Source organism: Bidens hawaiensis, unplaced genomic scaffold (assembly GCF_021521415.1).
Source record: "Bidens hawaiensis isolate Kalapana, Puna unplaced genomic scaffold, B.hawaiensis_p1.1 tig00051605_1, whole genome shotgun sequence".
Taxonomy (NCBI): Eukaryota; Viridiplantae; Streptophyta; class Magnoliopsida; order Asterales; family Asteraceae; genus Bidens; species Bidens hawaiensis.
In genome coordinates, this window is record NW_027506196.1 from 64,550 (window position 1) to 81,708 (window position 17,159).

The 17,159-nt window shown below is 33.0% G+C and overlaps 1 protein-coding gene across 1 annotated transcript; it reads left to right on the plus strand.

The window, feature by feature from the left end:
* The first annotated feature begins 1,716 nt into the window (after positions 1-1,716).
* LOC143617043 (large ribosomal subunit protein uL3-like) lies at positions 1,717-3,427 on the plus strand. The gene is made up of 5 exons (XM_077089710.1): positions 1,717-1,828; positions 2,037-2,120; positions 2,171-2,469; positions 2,559-2,968; positions 3,042-3,427. Exons 1-5 carry the CDS (start codon positions 1,744-1,746, stop codon positions 3,298-3,300), a joined length of 1,137 nt encoding a protein of 378 aa, XP_076945825.1. The 5' UTR covers positions 1,717-1,743; the 3' UTR covers positions 3,301-3,427.
* Positions 3,428-17,159: the final 13,732 nt, after the last annotated feature.

Here is a 17,159-nt window from a genome sequence, read left to right on the forward strand (position 1 = left end):
CAAGTGCGGAAGATGAAGGTAGCAGAGATGAGAATGCTATGCTGGATGTGTGGGCACACAAGGTTAGACCGAATAAGAAACGTTGTGTTTCGACAGAGATTAGGGGTAGCTAACATATCAGACAAGATAAGAGAGTGGAGATTGAGATGGTTTGGACATGTGAAGAGAAGACAGACGACGAACCCGGTTAGATCCGTAGAAAACATTACTATAGAGGGGAGGAGGGATAGAGGACGACCTAAGTTAACGTGGGATGAGAGAATTATGCATGATTTGATAGACCTAAATCTCTCAGAGGACATGGTTAGGGATAGGAATTTTGGAGAAGTAAAATTAAAGTTAAGGACTTTTAGGGAGAAATGAATACCTTAGGGGCCTATATTTACCTTATTTTGGTCATACACCATTATGGTATTTTTTTTCATATATATATATATATGTATATATATATATAGTATTATCATTTTTTTACTACGTGCTACTATGAATTATATTATAGTTGAACTTCGATTTCCTTTTATATTGCCGCATACATATGTAGTCAAGAGCCGAGGGTCTCTCTGAAAGCCACCTCTCTATCCAGTTAGATAGAGGTACGGTGTGCCTACATCCCACCCTCCCCAGACCCTACTTATAGCTTTGCTATTGATGGGACTCCACTGGGTATGTATGATTGATTGATATATATATCTATATTTTTGTACTTGCTTATGTATGTATACATTATGTTTACATTAGCTATTGAATTATTTCATCAGTTCTATATTTATATCAATAAATAATGTACTCTTTTCTCTACTTTAATTGTTGGGACATATAGGTTTGCTATCTTAAACAAATTCCTATGTGTAAGTGTATACATATAATCAACTTCAACTAATGTTATATGTAACTGTATATTATATGTTTTTTAAACTGTAATTTTTTTTAGTTTATTATTTTGAGATGATAAATAGAGCTTGTGTTTGTTAGCTTGTTGGTTGTGCTTGTATGTGTATGGTGAATAAAATGATCTCCTAAAACACACAAGTAATCAAGGCTTGAATCTTGAAGGGCTTGTTTTGCCATATCCCGTTGTGGGGGTTGGTAAGAAACACTTATAAGCCTGAGAATTGGCATAATAACTATTCTGTCATAGGCTTATGGTATTGGGGCATTTTTTTTCGTCACTACATTATCTCCACGTGCTGCAAGCATGTAGTTTCTATTTGCATATGTATTGAGAGTTTTAAATGAGTTTTTAATTTTGTGTTTACCTCTGTATATCTGCATTGTATTATGTTTTCCTAAGTAAACAAGTCATTGCAAAGTTCTAATGTCATGTAGGTAGATTGATATGTATTTGTTTTCAAGTGTCATGTTTCTTATGTATGTATTTTTGTATACCAATCATTGTTGATTTATTAGGGCTTTTGTTATTTTAATCAAGTATTTCTGTGATAATATGCCATAAAATCAACTTGTCAAAATTATGTTATTGTCTTTCCATGTAACAATATATTTTTATGTTTTTATTTGTAACAATATATTATATTTGATTTTATTCCATGTTTAACGTTTTTCTATTATGTACTCTGCCTTTTTAAAATGGATTATGCTCTAAAACAATCAAGTGAAATATATAGTTTATGTAGTTGTAATATGGACACATCTAATATGACTTTTTGATTTTATTCTATGCTTCTTTATTTTTTAGACAAATGAATTTTTTAAATTTTGCAGATTTGAAACAAGCTAGGCATTATGTCTCACCGCAAATTTGAGCACCCAAGACACGGTTCATTGGGTTTTCTTCCTAGACAGCGGGCTGCTCGTCACAGAGGAAAAGGTTACTATATTATGCTTCCTACTTTTTTTTATTATTGTCTAGTTGCTCTTTTGTAATGAAAAGGTTTAATTTTAGTTTTTTAATAATGGCAACTCTATAGTAAAAATCACTGTTTCAGTTAATTTATTCTCCTGTCTTATAATAAAGCATATTTTTTTGGTAAATCTCTGGTAACATAGCTTATAGTGTAATCATATTTGTTTTGCAGTGAAAGCCTTCCCTAAAGATAATCCTACCCAACCATGCAGACTAACTGCCTTCTGTATTTTATATATTTTAAACCTTATCACAAGTTTAATCTTATACTTAAATCACTCAAATCTGTATTTTATATATTCACAGAACTACACAAGAAAGAGACCTGTGAAGCAGTCACTATCATTGAAACCCCTCCCATGGTAGTTGTTGGTCTTGTAGGCTATGTCAAGACCCCACGCGGGCTTCGCAGCCTTAACACTGTGTGGGCCCAACATCTTAGTGAAGATGTCAAGAGAAGGTTCTACAAAAACTGGTGCAAGTCAAAGAAGAAAGCCTTCACCAAATATGCTTTGAAGTATGAATCAGGGAAAAAAGAAATTCAGTCCCAATTGAAAAAAATGAAAAAGTACTGCAATGTCATCCGTGTGCTGGCCCACACACAGGTAATTAATTACTTAACTCGTCTTGTATGACAATATGGGCTTGTTGGATAAGTGTTACCAACTGTTAATATTTGCTATTGATCTTTCAGATTAGAAAGATGAAGGGTTTGAAGCAAAAGAAGGCCCACTTGATGGAGATTCAGGTTAACGGTGGTGATGTGGCACAAAAGGTTGACTTTGGGTACAGTTTCTTTGAGAAGCAGATCCCGATCGATGCTGTGTTTCAGAAAGATGAAATGATTGATATTATTGGTGTGACCAAGGGTAAGGGTTATGAGGGTGTGGTGACCCGTTGGGGTGTGACCCGTTTGCCACGTAAGACTCATCGTGGGCTCCGTAAGGTTGCATGTATTGGAGCGTGGCATCCGGCTAGGGTTTCATTCACGGTTGCAAGAGCTGGTCAGAACGGGTATCATCACCGTACTGAAATGAATAAGAAGATTTATAAGCTCGGCAAGGCGGGCCAGGAGTCTCACACAGCCATCACTGAATATGACAGGTATTGCTAGTACTTTGTTTTTGTTTATATTTAAACTTTATAAATTGTATCTTAGATTTTAAATCTATTATAGGACTGAGAAGGATATAACACCGATGGGCGGGTTTCCACACTATGGTGTGGCGAAGGATGATTATCTGGTTATCAAGGGGTGCTGTGTGGGACCCAAGAAGCGGGTTGTGACGTTGAGGCAGACTTTGTTGAACCAGACGTCTCGTCTTGCAATGGAGGAGATTAAGCTGAAGTTTATCGATACGTCTTCGAAGTTTGGGCATGGTCGCTTCCAGACTGCTGATGAGAAGGCCAAGTTCTATGGAAGGATTAAAGCTTAAGGGTTTGAATGGAAGATTAGTGTTTTTGGGAAGTTTTATGATCTTCTGTTATGCTGTTTGTTTTTTTTTGTTGAGGATTTTGAGTTTTTATTTAAAGATTAGGGTATTTGGACGGATTAAAGTTTTGAATTTATGATTGTCTTTGTTAAATTAGAGCTACTTGTTAAGTTGCTTTCAAATGGAGAAATTTTAAAATGTAATTCCAGTCAAAGTGAAATTTAAAAATAGGACTTGTATTTATGAATAAAAAGCTTCGATTAACCCGTAAGGCCCCAAGCTTCGATTAACCCGTATGTAAGGCTCCGTTGAGTTAATAAAAAATTCATGGAACATAAAAACATTTCATAAAACATTTCATAACGTGTCTTAAACAAACATCTGTCATTTAAAAACTAAGTAATCAAACATAAACTGATAAACGTCTCGAGTCTTCCGATGTCAGTCTCTTATTCACTTGCCACGTGTTCCCCTCAAGCGAGCTGTCTCATTCTACTCACCTACGTGCATACTAAAAGTCAGCTATGCTGAGTTAACATACGACATACAATACATACGCATATCGTACATACATATCTTAACCTCGTATAAATATCCATAAGAGGAACGTCATGTAATATCTATTAAAAGAACTATTGCCCATACTAAAGATTAAATAAAATTATACATGTGTATAATACGACGTTTTTTTTTTATGAAACCGGGATGTTAAAATAAGAATTTTGGTTTTTTTTTTACTTTTTTCATTTTGTGTTTTTTTTTATTTTATGATTTTTTTATTTTTGGGTTTTTTATGGTCCAAAATGGTTCTTATGGTTCTCAATATCAAAAAAGTTCTCATGATCATGATCCTATATATATATATATATATATATTATCCATAGAAGGAACACCCTAGTTACTTTCCATAGAAGGACATTATACAGTCAATAGAAGGAACACTATGCTATCCATAGAAGGAACATTATACTATCCATAGAAGGAACACCATGCTATCCATAGAAGGAACATTATGCTATCAATAGAAGGAACCTTATACACTGTATATAAGCTATTATTTAATATACATGTAAGGAACTAATCTCTTCCTTTGGCAATACGTGCAATATCCAAAGATCATTCACGTACCGACAAGCAATCATCGTATCTATCACATATATCATATATGGCATACACTTACCATTTAAGATAAGTGTATTTAGTTGTCACATCGAGTATGCACACAACCCCGGAAACATAACAAGGAATGAGGCTAGAAACTCACATGGATCCTGTTTCTTTCTCCGTTTATCGTAATTCCCTTCTTTAATTGTGCGCTACTAACTGTATATAGGGTACACGTATTTATATTCATCCTGTTTGTATTCCAGTTGGAAATGACTAAGTCTGGTATGATCGGTTGGTCTTGTTTTAGATTTCATTTACTTATTATTCTTCCTACGAACCCTTAAGGTTTTATAATTATTTTATTATTATCCTCTCCTTAAAATATTTTATTATCATCATAAGACTCGATTATTTAAATATTCTTTTAATATTCTTTTCTTTATCGGGATTACATCATTTAACGAAAGTCGTTATTTAGTTCTTTGTATTGCTTATGTTTAGCGTTCACACCCTTTAATTATTATATTTGTTTCAATCATCATATATTTGTTTTCATGTTAACGGAATCTATGGAGTTGGCGAGGTTAGCTAATTAGTTTATTATATCCTAGGTTATATTGCCCGGTTCACCTTCCAAGCCCAAACCCAAGCCCATCTTGTAAAGCCCAGATGATCCATTTTGCACTCCACTTCTCAGCCCAACTGATCCAACCCACCTTGTACTCCTTCTGGCCCAAGGCTGTCAAGCCCAATACCCTCAAGTACTGTATGCGAGTCATGTGTGTATGTATACGAGCCAAATGAGCAGATCCAAGGTATAATCAGTTCTATTGTAATCGAGGCTCAATATAATCGATTTGAAGCAATTGTAAGCGAGTTCTATTGTAATCGATTCGTATTGAATGCGATTCTAATTGTATTCGAGTCACAGAGTTTGCGATTTAGGGCAGGAACGGATTGTAATCGAACTTGGGTGTAATCGAACTTCAATGTATCTGAGTTATTGTAATCGAAGTCCGTGTAAGCGAGTTTCATTATCGTCTATAATGTAATCGATATGAGATGGACAACTTGTGTTCAACTGCTGCAGATATCGCTTACAATGTATGCGATTCCGTTGTGACTGAAATCCATTGTAATCGAATTCCTATGTAATCAATTAATAGCAGCTCTAAGGTATTTGGGTTTATTGTAATAAAATCCAAGAGTAATCGGGTTTCTGTGTGTACGCGAGTTATAGTGTAAACGAAAACCCTCTTGTAATCGATCGTAATTTGTAATCGAACATATCAGTTGTTTGTGATTAACTACGGTAATCGACTCTCCGTTGTATGCGAACTATGTATGTATGTATTTGTAATGTATGCGAGTACTGCTCGTTGTATTTGTATGCGATATGGCTGAGCTTCAAGTATTTGGGTCACGGGTCACCCACTGTTCGTTTATTATTATTATTATTATTATTATTATTATTATTATTATTTAACATATAAACCTTTAACATGATGCTATCTAACCCCTTAAGCGCTCTCGTGACCATTTCCGGGTAAGACTTGACTCGGGAAGTCGTAAAGTTTGGATCTTTTAAGCTTAAAATGTTCAAGACTAGATATAGGGTTCATTTTAAACGAGCCGTTTATGTTCATGGGTTCGTTAGGTTCGTTTTTTAACATCAAGTTCGTTACTTTACGTTCCGTTTAGACCCGATCTACTATTGTTTCAAGTTTCAAAGCTAAACGTCTATAATAACGTAAACTTTAATATAAAAAACATACATTTTGTGTTCGTTTGTTGTCGTTTGGCTTGGTCATGAACTTAAATCCTTGGATCTATCTTATATATAGAAGATCTAATAATAGCTAGCTTGATTTGGTCTCAGATCTCCTTCTTTCTCTTGCGTTTATATATAGTAGTGGAGATGCGTGTGTGTTCTTGAGTGTGTGTAGAGATTATGAAAGAGATGGAAATGAGGATTAGGGTTTTAGGATGGTTTTAAGGGAGTATTTATACCTCTTAAAGCCCATGGACCTAAGCCCATTACCCTTTAACCCACCTTAATTAATCTAAGTTCATGATCTTTTCTTTATTTGATATTAATTAATTTTTAACGCGAAATCACTAAACGTAACTTTCTTTATTTAATATTATAATTTTCTATTATGCCGAGAAATTTTATTTTAAGCCATAAATAAATAATATATTTAATATTATTCTTTGAAAATCCGGGATGTTACACCGTAACAAACCAAAAAACCAAATTCTATAACAATATATTTATTGCTGTAAAGTTTGAATCAAATACAAATAAAATTAGGGAAAATTCCCAAAATAAGCGTTTATGAAAACGTTTTTTAGGTTTTAGGTGTCATTTCCTAAAATAGGTATTATAATCTAGTCGTGACGAGTAGTTGTATAATCAATTAAAACTTGACATGTGTCTTTAAACTAACCATAACGAGTAGATTTACTAACTATTTACTCGTCACGACTAAAAACGTTTTATGCCTCGTAATCGATGCCCACGAGTAATTCATAAGTTCTTTAGTCGCGACGAGTAGATTGTAAGGTTAAACTAGTCGCGGCAAATTAACTATTAATAAACTACTTGTGTAGAAAATGTAAACTAGTCATCGTGACTAAATGACTAATGAATTACTAGTGGGCGTTGATTACGAGGCATGAAACTTATTTAGTCGTGACGAGTAAATGATTAGTGAACCTGCTCGTTACGGTTAGTTTAAGGGCACGTGACAAGTTTTAACTAGTTCTACAAACTACTCGTGTGTAATCATAAACTACTCGTCACGACTAGTTTATAATATATATTTTGGGAATTTCTTACAAATGACACCTAAAACTTGAAAAACATTTTCATAAATGCTTATTTTAAGAATTTTCCCATAAAATTAACATGCTAAATGTGAAAATCAAGTAGAGTAATAACTAATTTTATTTGTACCGAGTTAATTTTATTTGTACGTCTCTTTCCCTATTATATAACTAGTTTTAGAGCCCATGTTACACATGAGATAATTCGGTTACAAGTAAAACATTACATAGCGTATATAAAAAAATGTATTACATCATTATTTTTAGATGAACTTGATAAAAAAAGCATGCGCAAAAACGTACACATAATGCTTCTTTCTATTGAAAATTCATTATTAGGTGTTATTGTATAATTGAAAGAATTTTGGTTATGAACTAATTTAGGAAAGAAGACTTTTCATACGAAAGTAGTATTAAAAAGATTTTGATAAGTTTCAGGGGTTTTTCGAATTTGTCATAATGACAACATAAAAAATAACATGTTAATCAATTCAATTTTGTGAATATTTTGTTTTATTTGGGCATAGTTTTGCATGACATGTTTCACATACAACGTTCTAATCACCATTGAAGGAAAATTTAATAATGACATAAATCTTTCAAATTGATAAAAGCTAGAAGCATTGATGTATGCCGAAAGTGTTCGCAATTTTTTCTTATATTTTATTAGTTGAGGGAAAATAGTCAATTTGCCAAATCCCGAACCTTTTAATTATTTCCAAAAATGCGCCTGAAAATAAATTTGAAACCTGAATCATCTTTAAAATTCTAACTTTCATCCGTTTGACATTTTCAAGTCAATACTATGAACCGATAACAAATTTGACAATAAATCAATTTTCATTCTCAAAATTTTAAAAATACTCAAAATTTTCATTTTTGACTCGTAACAAATTTTGACATAAATATAGTTAACTTGTACCAAACAATCTATTTACCAACTTTTGACCCATAAAAATCATATTTAAGAGTCGCAAAAGTCCCGAAACAATCCTTGATAAAAAAACTAAGAAATTAAATATGATAAACTTTGTTATGTCTGAAAGTGATTCGTATAACATATATATAGTTTATTAAATTAACCGAAAAAATAAATGGATATATTTAAAGCATATATTTATAATTTATAAATTTATATGACAATTTACAATAATAACAATAATAATAATAATAATAATAGATATGGATTGATTTTAAAATAATAGATCAACTTTTAAGCATATATTTATAATTTAATAATTAAAAAAATTACTTTATAAAATGAAAGCATATTCGAGTTTTGTTTTTCTTTACAATCTTCTACAATATACACAGTGCAATATGTTAATGATATGGTTTGTTGTTGATTTTTGAATTTCACAAAGTATTTTGGAATATATAGTAAAATAATTTGTTAATATTTATTTTTATAAAAATGTATAGATATAATATAAATATAATCTAAAAAGAAAGTGAATAATTATTGATCTATGGCATATATTATGGTCAATTACGATCTTAGTTTTGGAGAGAAAAAAATTATAAGAATTAACCAAAAGATGACAAGTGTCCACAGTTATTTTACTTTATTAGAATAGGTAGATAACCGTGCAGTATCTCATTTAGCTTGTTTGAATAGCTGAGAAAAGGGAACGCGGGAAAGCAGTCCCAATATAAATGGGTTTGCCAAAAATAAGGGTGCGGTGAGAGTGGAACGTGTGGAGGGAGAGTGAGAGTGGAACACGTGGAGGGAGAGAGAATGTTGGTGGGGTAATCAAGAAAACGCGAAAGATGGTTGAAAATGTTAAAAGCATATTATCTTGCAGGTGACGAGGACGTCGAGTTGACGACAGAGAAAGACTGGGCATTCAGTTGACCCGCCCGGTGGTGTGGTACGTAGTGGGTTTAATATGCCCCGCCAAAGCGGCTCTGAAACAAACAAAAAGGTGTGTGCCGCACTCACAAAGGGCTGCCAGTGATATACTGGAGGAAGGTGGGGATGACGTCAAGTCCGCATGGCCCATTAGACGCAACTTCGACTATAAAGCATCCCGTTAATATCTTCTCTTTCCGTCTTCAAGCTTCAAGCTTTTTTCCTAGGAGCTCGGATCCAGTCCTATCGTTAGAAGGCAACATAGTTGGAATTTATTCCCACGGTAATAAAGGAAGAGATCTCGGTAGTTATAGTGGAGTAACAAAAATAGATTATTGCTTTCGGAACCGAGAACTATCTGGTCCTTTCTTATGATAGCAGCGTCATCCAAGTGATGTACTTAAAACAGTCAATTAAATATTAACTAAATTAATAAGTAATAAAAACTAGACTTAAAACTCAACTATACAAAACACCGGCAAGTGAACCGGTCAATTATACTAAAGCTAAGTAAGTCCGGAATATCGAACCCACAGGACTATATAAATTACGTTAATTAACTAATTAGACTCGACTTACGACACGGCTATTTATTATTAATATTTAAAGAGGGTTTTTAAACTAAGATTAAACTAAGAAAGCAAATAAACAAGTAAACTAGAAAACAAGCAATTAATCACAAGATCGAAACAATCAGAGAAGGAATCTACCTAGGTAAGAATCCCATGCATCAACAATCATCAAGCAATGGACAAATAACATGATATGGAAACTGATTTCTAAATGTATTCATCTAACAAACCCTAAAGGACCCTCAATCACATCAAGTAAAATCCTAAAGAATAATTATTAGATTATTAAGCAATAAGTTATATTGATTTCCTCATGGTTATCAAATAGGGTTAATTAATAGTATCTAAAGCAAGTAATCTTACGAAAAACTAAACCCTAGATAACTTGATAAGCTAAACACGACATCATGAACAAGGATCAACACAATAAGCAAGAATATTGTCACTAATCTATCCTAGCATGCGATTGACCAAGACACATAAACAACTCCTCACCTTACAGCTATTGGAATTTAGCAGAACATTTAAAACCCTAACCAACTATTAACTAGCTTCTATGATCTAATAGGCCTATTCAACCATAATAATCAAAACACCAAGTAATGATTAAACATAAACCCTAAATCTAAAGAACACAATCAAAAGATAAAAGATCTATGTGAAGCAATAGTTAACAATCAATCAAGATAATAAATACTCATATACATCATGAAAGCAAAATCAAGTCTTTTACTATTAATAAAACGAAACCATAATCAAAACATTAGTCCAAGGCAAGAATCAAGCATCAAACATGTTCATCAAACCTAGGTAGACATGAAGTCTAGCCTAGCAAAGTCATAATCAAAGATGAATAACTAAAACCAAGTAAACAAAATAGATTCATAATAGATAATGAACAAAGATGATGAAAAAGAACGAAAGAACCCTTCTTAATCGACCCTTGAACAATCGTATGAAAGCTCTATGATCTCTAATGCAATCAACCTCCAAAAACCCTTCAAAATCTTGGTTTCTTCTCTCCAAATCGGCTGCCAATAGTTGTATTTTTGTTTAGGTTTATAACCCTCTTTATATATAAACGAGCTGGGCCTTAAATTACAAAATATGGCTGATCAGGATGCCTAGGCGCCCCGCGACCGGCCTAGCCTTCCCCGTCGCGCGGCGCGGCGCCCTCCAGGAGGAGATTCTTCTTCTTTTTTTTTTTTACTAAATATCTTGTAAAATCTTGATAAATCTTCTTCCTTGAACTCCAAGTAACGCTTAGAACCTTCTAGACCTTCTTTTTCTTGACTTTCAAACCACCATCTTCATGCAAACAAATCAAAACACTAAGTGGAATAATCATGTAATCATTAACGAGCAAAATGAACTTAAACTTCTTATGAGATGATAGAACGAATTAGATTTAACATTCAACACACCAAACGATATAAAACATGATAACTATAAATAACTTGACTCAAAACATTAAATAATAAAAGACTAACAAAACATGAACTAACCAAACTCAAAACATTAAATATACACAACTTTACAAGGGATTCGTGATGTATAAATAAACTTATATCACCAAGCAAGTAAACTACTTCTCTTCATTGCGTAGGCGAAGTGAGTTGGCTGTTTCAAGCTAGGGCTAAGCGAGCCAGAAGTGATCCAAGTTGGAAATGAGTCGGCGCTCGTAGGCTAAGTGAACGGGCATGATGGTTCGAAAGTGCTTTAAAAGATTATTCACATCCCCAGAGAGATACATTGTTTCCATAGTGGATTGGTCGTCAAAAGGGGCACCACTAGTGTTGTGTACTTTTCATTGGAGCACACCTTTCGCTAGGAAGGGATCAGTTACGAGTACGAAATGCTTTTCACATACAAGTCGGATAGCGCGATAAGTCATTTACACTCCTCCGCCTGGCATTCCAGTTCAAATACTAGTGAGATAGACAACCTCATATCATGCGTGAAAATAGTAAGAACCTTGCCTACGGGCTCATTGGAACATTTAATCAAGGAGACATTTTAGAATAATTTTTGTAGTTAAAGAGTAATAAGCTTGATTAACCCGTAACAAACCACAAAACTAAATTATATGTTATATATAACACCATAAAGTGGCCATGTTGATCGTTAAAATGGATGCATAATATGCTACTATAGAAGAAAAAAAAAAGTATCACTCTAAAAAAATGTGATTTTGCCAATGTTATCTTTTAGGACCTTTGCTTAATAGGATTTTAGCATTATTAATACACAGATAATGGAAGGCTGTTTAGGGAACTAGAGATAACAATGGGACTGGTTTAACTCAGTAAACTTAATTTTATACCTAACTGTAAAATCATATCTCATTAGTCTTGGCTACTAGATTACTCATTATTCATAAGACATCAAGTATACATGTTAGTTAAAAATATACTTGTTAAGAATTTCATGTTTGCTTTTACTATTTACTTTATATATAATGTTAAAACACAAAAAGATTAAAAATATACAAACTAAAAAGGGAGTGAGCTTGTAGATTATTCTATCATGCTAGGACAATGAGAAATAAAATAATTAGAAAAGAAAAAGGCAATAATTACTGTAATACTTGAGGTTTAGATATTCTATTAGGGTATCATCTAATACCATACAAGTCATATATCACTATCTTTTTTTTCTGCATTCAACAAAATTGTATAATATAAAAATAATTGTATAATATAATGTCAACCTAAAACTCCAAAATGCATCTGACCTTCTCTAGATATGAAGCTAGGTATAATCAACCTAATATAATGTATTGTCAATAAATAGTGTCTATTTAAAATGATAATATCTATACAATTAAATAAATAAAGCTTTCCTCTAGCCACGTGTCATTCATTTAGCCCACCCTCACTCATCCATTCCCGCCTATGTCCACAATCCATTTGGAAACCATTAACCCGGCCCGATTCTAATTGTTACCACCAGATCTTTCAAACAAACCCTAATTCATCCTTCATGTCCTCCTCACTGGTGTAATCAGGCTGTAGAATGCCTTCATCTCCGTTCGTCTCCTCTCCTGTGTTGCAGCCACACCCACACCCACCACCGCCATCGCCAACCCCGTTTTCTCACCGGATTCCACTTCTCCGGTGTTGCAGCACCCGCCACCGCCAACGCACCAGCCACCGCCACCGCCACCGCCGGTATGCTATAGTTTTTGCTTTCTGATTTGATTCGTTGTTCTTTAACTATTAATATAAACCTTAAATCGATTTGATTATGTATTTAGGCATTAATCGATTCCACTTCTCCGGTGTTGCAGCAGCATGTTCGGACCGCCAGTATGCTATAGTTTTTGCTTTCTGATTTGATTCGTTGTTCTTTAACTATTAATATAAACCCTAAATCGATTTGATTATATATTTAGGCATTAATCGATTCCACTTCTCCGGTGTTGCAGCAGCATGTTCAGACCGCCGGTATGTTATAGTTGTTGCTTTCTCATTTGATTCGGTCTTCGTTAATTATTTATATAAACACTAAATTGATTTCATTATGTATTTAAGCATTAATCAATTCCACTTCTCCGGTTTTGCAGCAGCATGTTCGGAGCGCCGGTATGTTATAGTTGCTTTCTCATTTGATTTGGTGTACGTTAATTATTTATAGAAACACTAAATCGACTTCATTATGTAATTAGGCATTAATTGATTAATAAGCGTCATCTTCGGTGTTCGTTAGTTATTTATATAATTAAGTTAGATCAAGTTATATTACTCTGTCATCAACTCGATTACATTCGCTGTTCGTTAAATTTATTTTATATAAACACTAAACTGATTTCATTATGTATTTAGGCATTAATCCATTCCACTTCTCCGGTGTTGTAGCAACATGTTCGGACCGCCGGTATGTTATAGTTGCTTTCTCATTTGATTTGGTGTTCGTTAATTATTTATACAAACACTAAATCGATTTCATTATGTACTTAGGCATTAATTGATTAATAAGCATCATTTTCGGTGTTCGTTAGTTACTTATATAATTAAGTTAGATCAAGTTATTTTATATATTACTCTGTTGCAGCACCCGCCACCGCCACTGCCCCAGCCACCGCCACCGCCGGTATGCTATAGTTTTTGCTTTCTGATTTGATTTGTTGTTCTTTAACTATTAATATAAACCCTAAATCGATTTGATTATGTATTTAGGCATTAATCGATTCCACTTCTCCGGTGTTGCAGCAGCATGTTCGGACAGCCGGTATGTTATAGTTGTTTTCTCATTTGATTTGGTGTACGTTATCTATTTATAGCAACACTAAATCGACTTCATTATGTACTTAGGCATTAATTGATTAATAAGCGTCATCTTCGGTGTTCGTTAGTTATTTATATAATTAAGTTAGATCAAGTTATATTACTCTGTCATCAACTCGATTACATTCGCTAGTTCGTTAAATTTATTTTATATAAACACTAAACTGATTTCATTATGTATTTAGGCATTAATCGATTCCACTTCTACGGTGTTGCAGCAGCATGTTCGGACCGCCGGTATGTTATAGTTGCTTTCTCATTTGATTTGGTGTTCGTTAATTATTTATACAAACACTAAATCGATTTCATTATGTACTTAGGCATTAATTGATTAATAAGCGTCATCTTCGGTGTTCGTTAGTTATTTATATAATTAAGTTAGATCAAGTTATTTTATATATTACTCTGTTGCAGCACCCGCCAACGCCACTGCACCAGCCACCGCCACCGCCGGTATGCTATAGTTTTTGCTTTCTGATTTGATTTGTTGTTCTTTAACTATTAATATAAACCCTAAATCGATTTGATTATGTATTTAGGCATTAATCGATTCCACTTCTCCGGTGTTGCAGCAGCATGTTCGGACCGCCGGTATGTTATAGTTGCTTTCTCATTTGATTTGGTGTTCGTTAATTATTTATACAAACACTAAATCGATTTCATTATGTACTTAGGCATTAATTGATTAATAAGCGTCATCTTCGGTGTTCGTTAGTTATTTATATAATTAAGTTAGATCAAGTTATTTTATATATTACTCTGTTGCAGCACCCGCCATCGCCACTGCACCAGCCACCGCCACCGCCGTTATGCTATAGTTTTTGCTTTCTGATTTGATTTGTTGTTCTTTAACTATTAATATAAACCCTAAATCGATTTGATTATGTATTTAGGCATTAATCGATTCCACTTCTCCGGTGTTGCAGCAGCATGTTCGGACCGCCGGTATGTTATAGTTGTTGCTTTCTCATTTGATTCGGTCTTCGTTAATTATTTATATAAACACTAAATTGATTTCATTACGTATTTAGGCATTAATCGATTCCATTTCTCCGGTGTTGCAGCAGCATGTTCGGACCGCCGGTATGTTATAGTTGCTTTCTCATTTGATTTGGTGTTCGTTAATTATTTATATAAACACTAAATCGACTTCATTATGTACTTAGGCATTAATTGATTAATAAGCGTCATCTTCGGTGTTCGTTAGTTATTTATATAATTAAGTTAGATCAAGTTATATTACTCTGTCATCAATTCGATAACATTCGCTGTTCGTTAAATTTATTTTATATAAACACTAAACTGATTTCATTATGTATTTAGGCATTAATCGATTCCACTTCTCCGGTGTTGCAGCAGCGTGTTCGAACCGCCGGTATGTTATAGTTGCTTTCTCATTTGATTTGGTGTTCGTTAATTATTTATACAAACACTAAATCGATTTCATTATGTACTTAGGCATTAATTGATTAATAAGCGTCATCTTCGGTGTTCGTTAGTTATTTATATAATTAAGTTAGATCAAGTTATTTTATATATTACTCTGTTGCAGCACCCGCCACCGCCACCGCACCAGCCACCGCCACCGCCAGTATGCTATAGTTTTTGCTTTCTGATTTGATTCGTTGTTCTTTAACTATTAATATAAACCCTAAATCGATTTGATTATGTATTTAGGCATTAATCGATTCCACTTCTCTGGTGTTGCAGCAGCATGTTCGGACCGCCGGTATGTTATAGTTGTTGCTTTCTCATTTGATTCGGTCTTCGTTAATTATTTATATAAACACTAAATTGATTTCATTACGTATTTAGGCATTAATCGATTCCACTTCTCCGGTGTTGCAGCAGCATGTTCGGACCGCCGGTATGTTATAGTTGCTTTCTCATTTGATTTGGTGTTCCTTAATTATTTATATAAACACTAAATCGACTTCATTATCTACTTAGGCATTAATTGATTAATAAGCGTCATCTTCGGTGTTCGTTAGTTATTTATATAATTAAGTTAGATCAAGTTATATTACTCTGTCATCAACTTGAATACATTCGTTGTTTGTTAAATTTATTTTATATATACAATTTGTTAACTTGATTGATTTATGCTCAATCAAATTACTATGTTAAGTCTGGACTTTTAAAAAAAGAACCTTTTTTTGTAACATGAGATACGAAAAATTTATATAAAAAAATAGACATTCAAATAAATTATAATACACATTTTTTTTCGTAAAGACATTAAATTTATATTAATCATGACGAAAATTGAATACTTATGCAGCTTAAAATTCGGACTAATATACGCTCATTCAATAATTCTTTAATTAGGTAAATTTATATTAAATATATAATTTTTTAGGTTGACTGATTTATGCTCAATCCATTATCTATGTTAACTTTTGACTTATATAAATATATATTTACCCCAATTTATAATTGCTTTAATTAATGTCAAAATTTACTAACGTAAATCATGGGCACTGATTAATTTATAACTTTTAAATTTAATGTATTTTTGTTAACATAAAAGGAATAACTAAATAAAATCATGTGACAGAATAATTTTGATACCTTACGTAAGCCTATATGAAAACGTTTAACTAACTAATTTCAACTTTAAATAACATATATATGTAAACTGTTTGGCATATATATGAAAATATTTTGTTTGACTATGCTTTGTATTTAACACATTTCTAATACTTTTAATTACGGAAAATAATAACTAACGAAAATCAAGGCCCCAGATTGGTTATTAACTTTTATATTTCTTCTATTTTTGTTAACATAAAAATAATATGTTTGCCATATATATCAAATTATTCTGTTTGCATTTGCTATATATTCTTTAATAACAATCCACCCTCATCACCATCGAAGTCGATCTAACTGCCATGGTAATTCAATTGTTCTCTCCCTTTAATTTATATAGTTTGTTATATCTTATTACTTACGAAATACAACACCTTTTTTTAACAGTGTCTCTAATACACAGAAACATGGAGCCAAAAAATTTGATCAAACTTAGGGAACTTGATGCTACCAAGACAAACTATACAATCAAAGTTCGAGTTGTTAGACTATGGAGAAAACCAAACAACAAGAACCCTAACGAAATTTGGTCGATCGAAATGATTATAATGGATGAGGAGGTAAATATTTACCAAATTTTTTTTTCTTTTTATAATATTCAGCACTCTCAACTACATAAATTTT

Excerpts from the sequence above, each read along its gene's own strand:
- LOC143617043 (XM_077089710.1), top strand. The coding sequence starts at position 1,744 with ATGTCTCACCGCAAATTTGAGCACCCAAGACACGGTTCATTGGGTTTT. Across the intron at positions 1,829-2,036 it reads TGCTCGTCACAGAGGAAAAG|TGAAAGCCTTCCCTAAAGAT; the intron begins GTTACTATATTA and ends TTTGTTTTGCAG. Across the intron at positions 2,969-3,041 it reads GCCATCACTGAATATGACAG|GACTGAGAAGGATATAACAC; the intron begins GTATTGCTAGTA and ends AATCTATTATAG.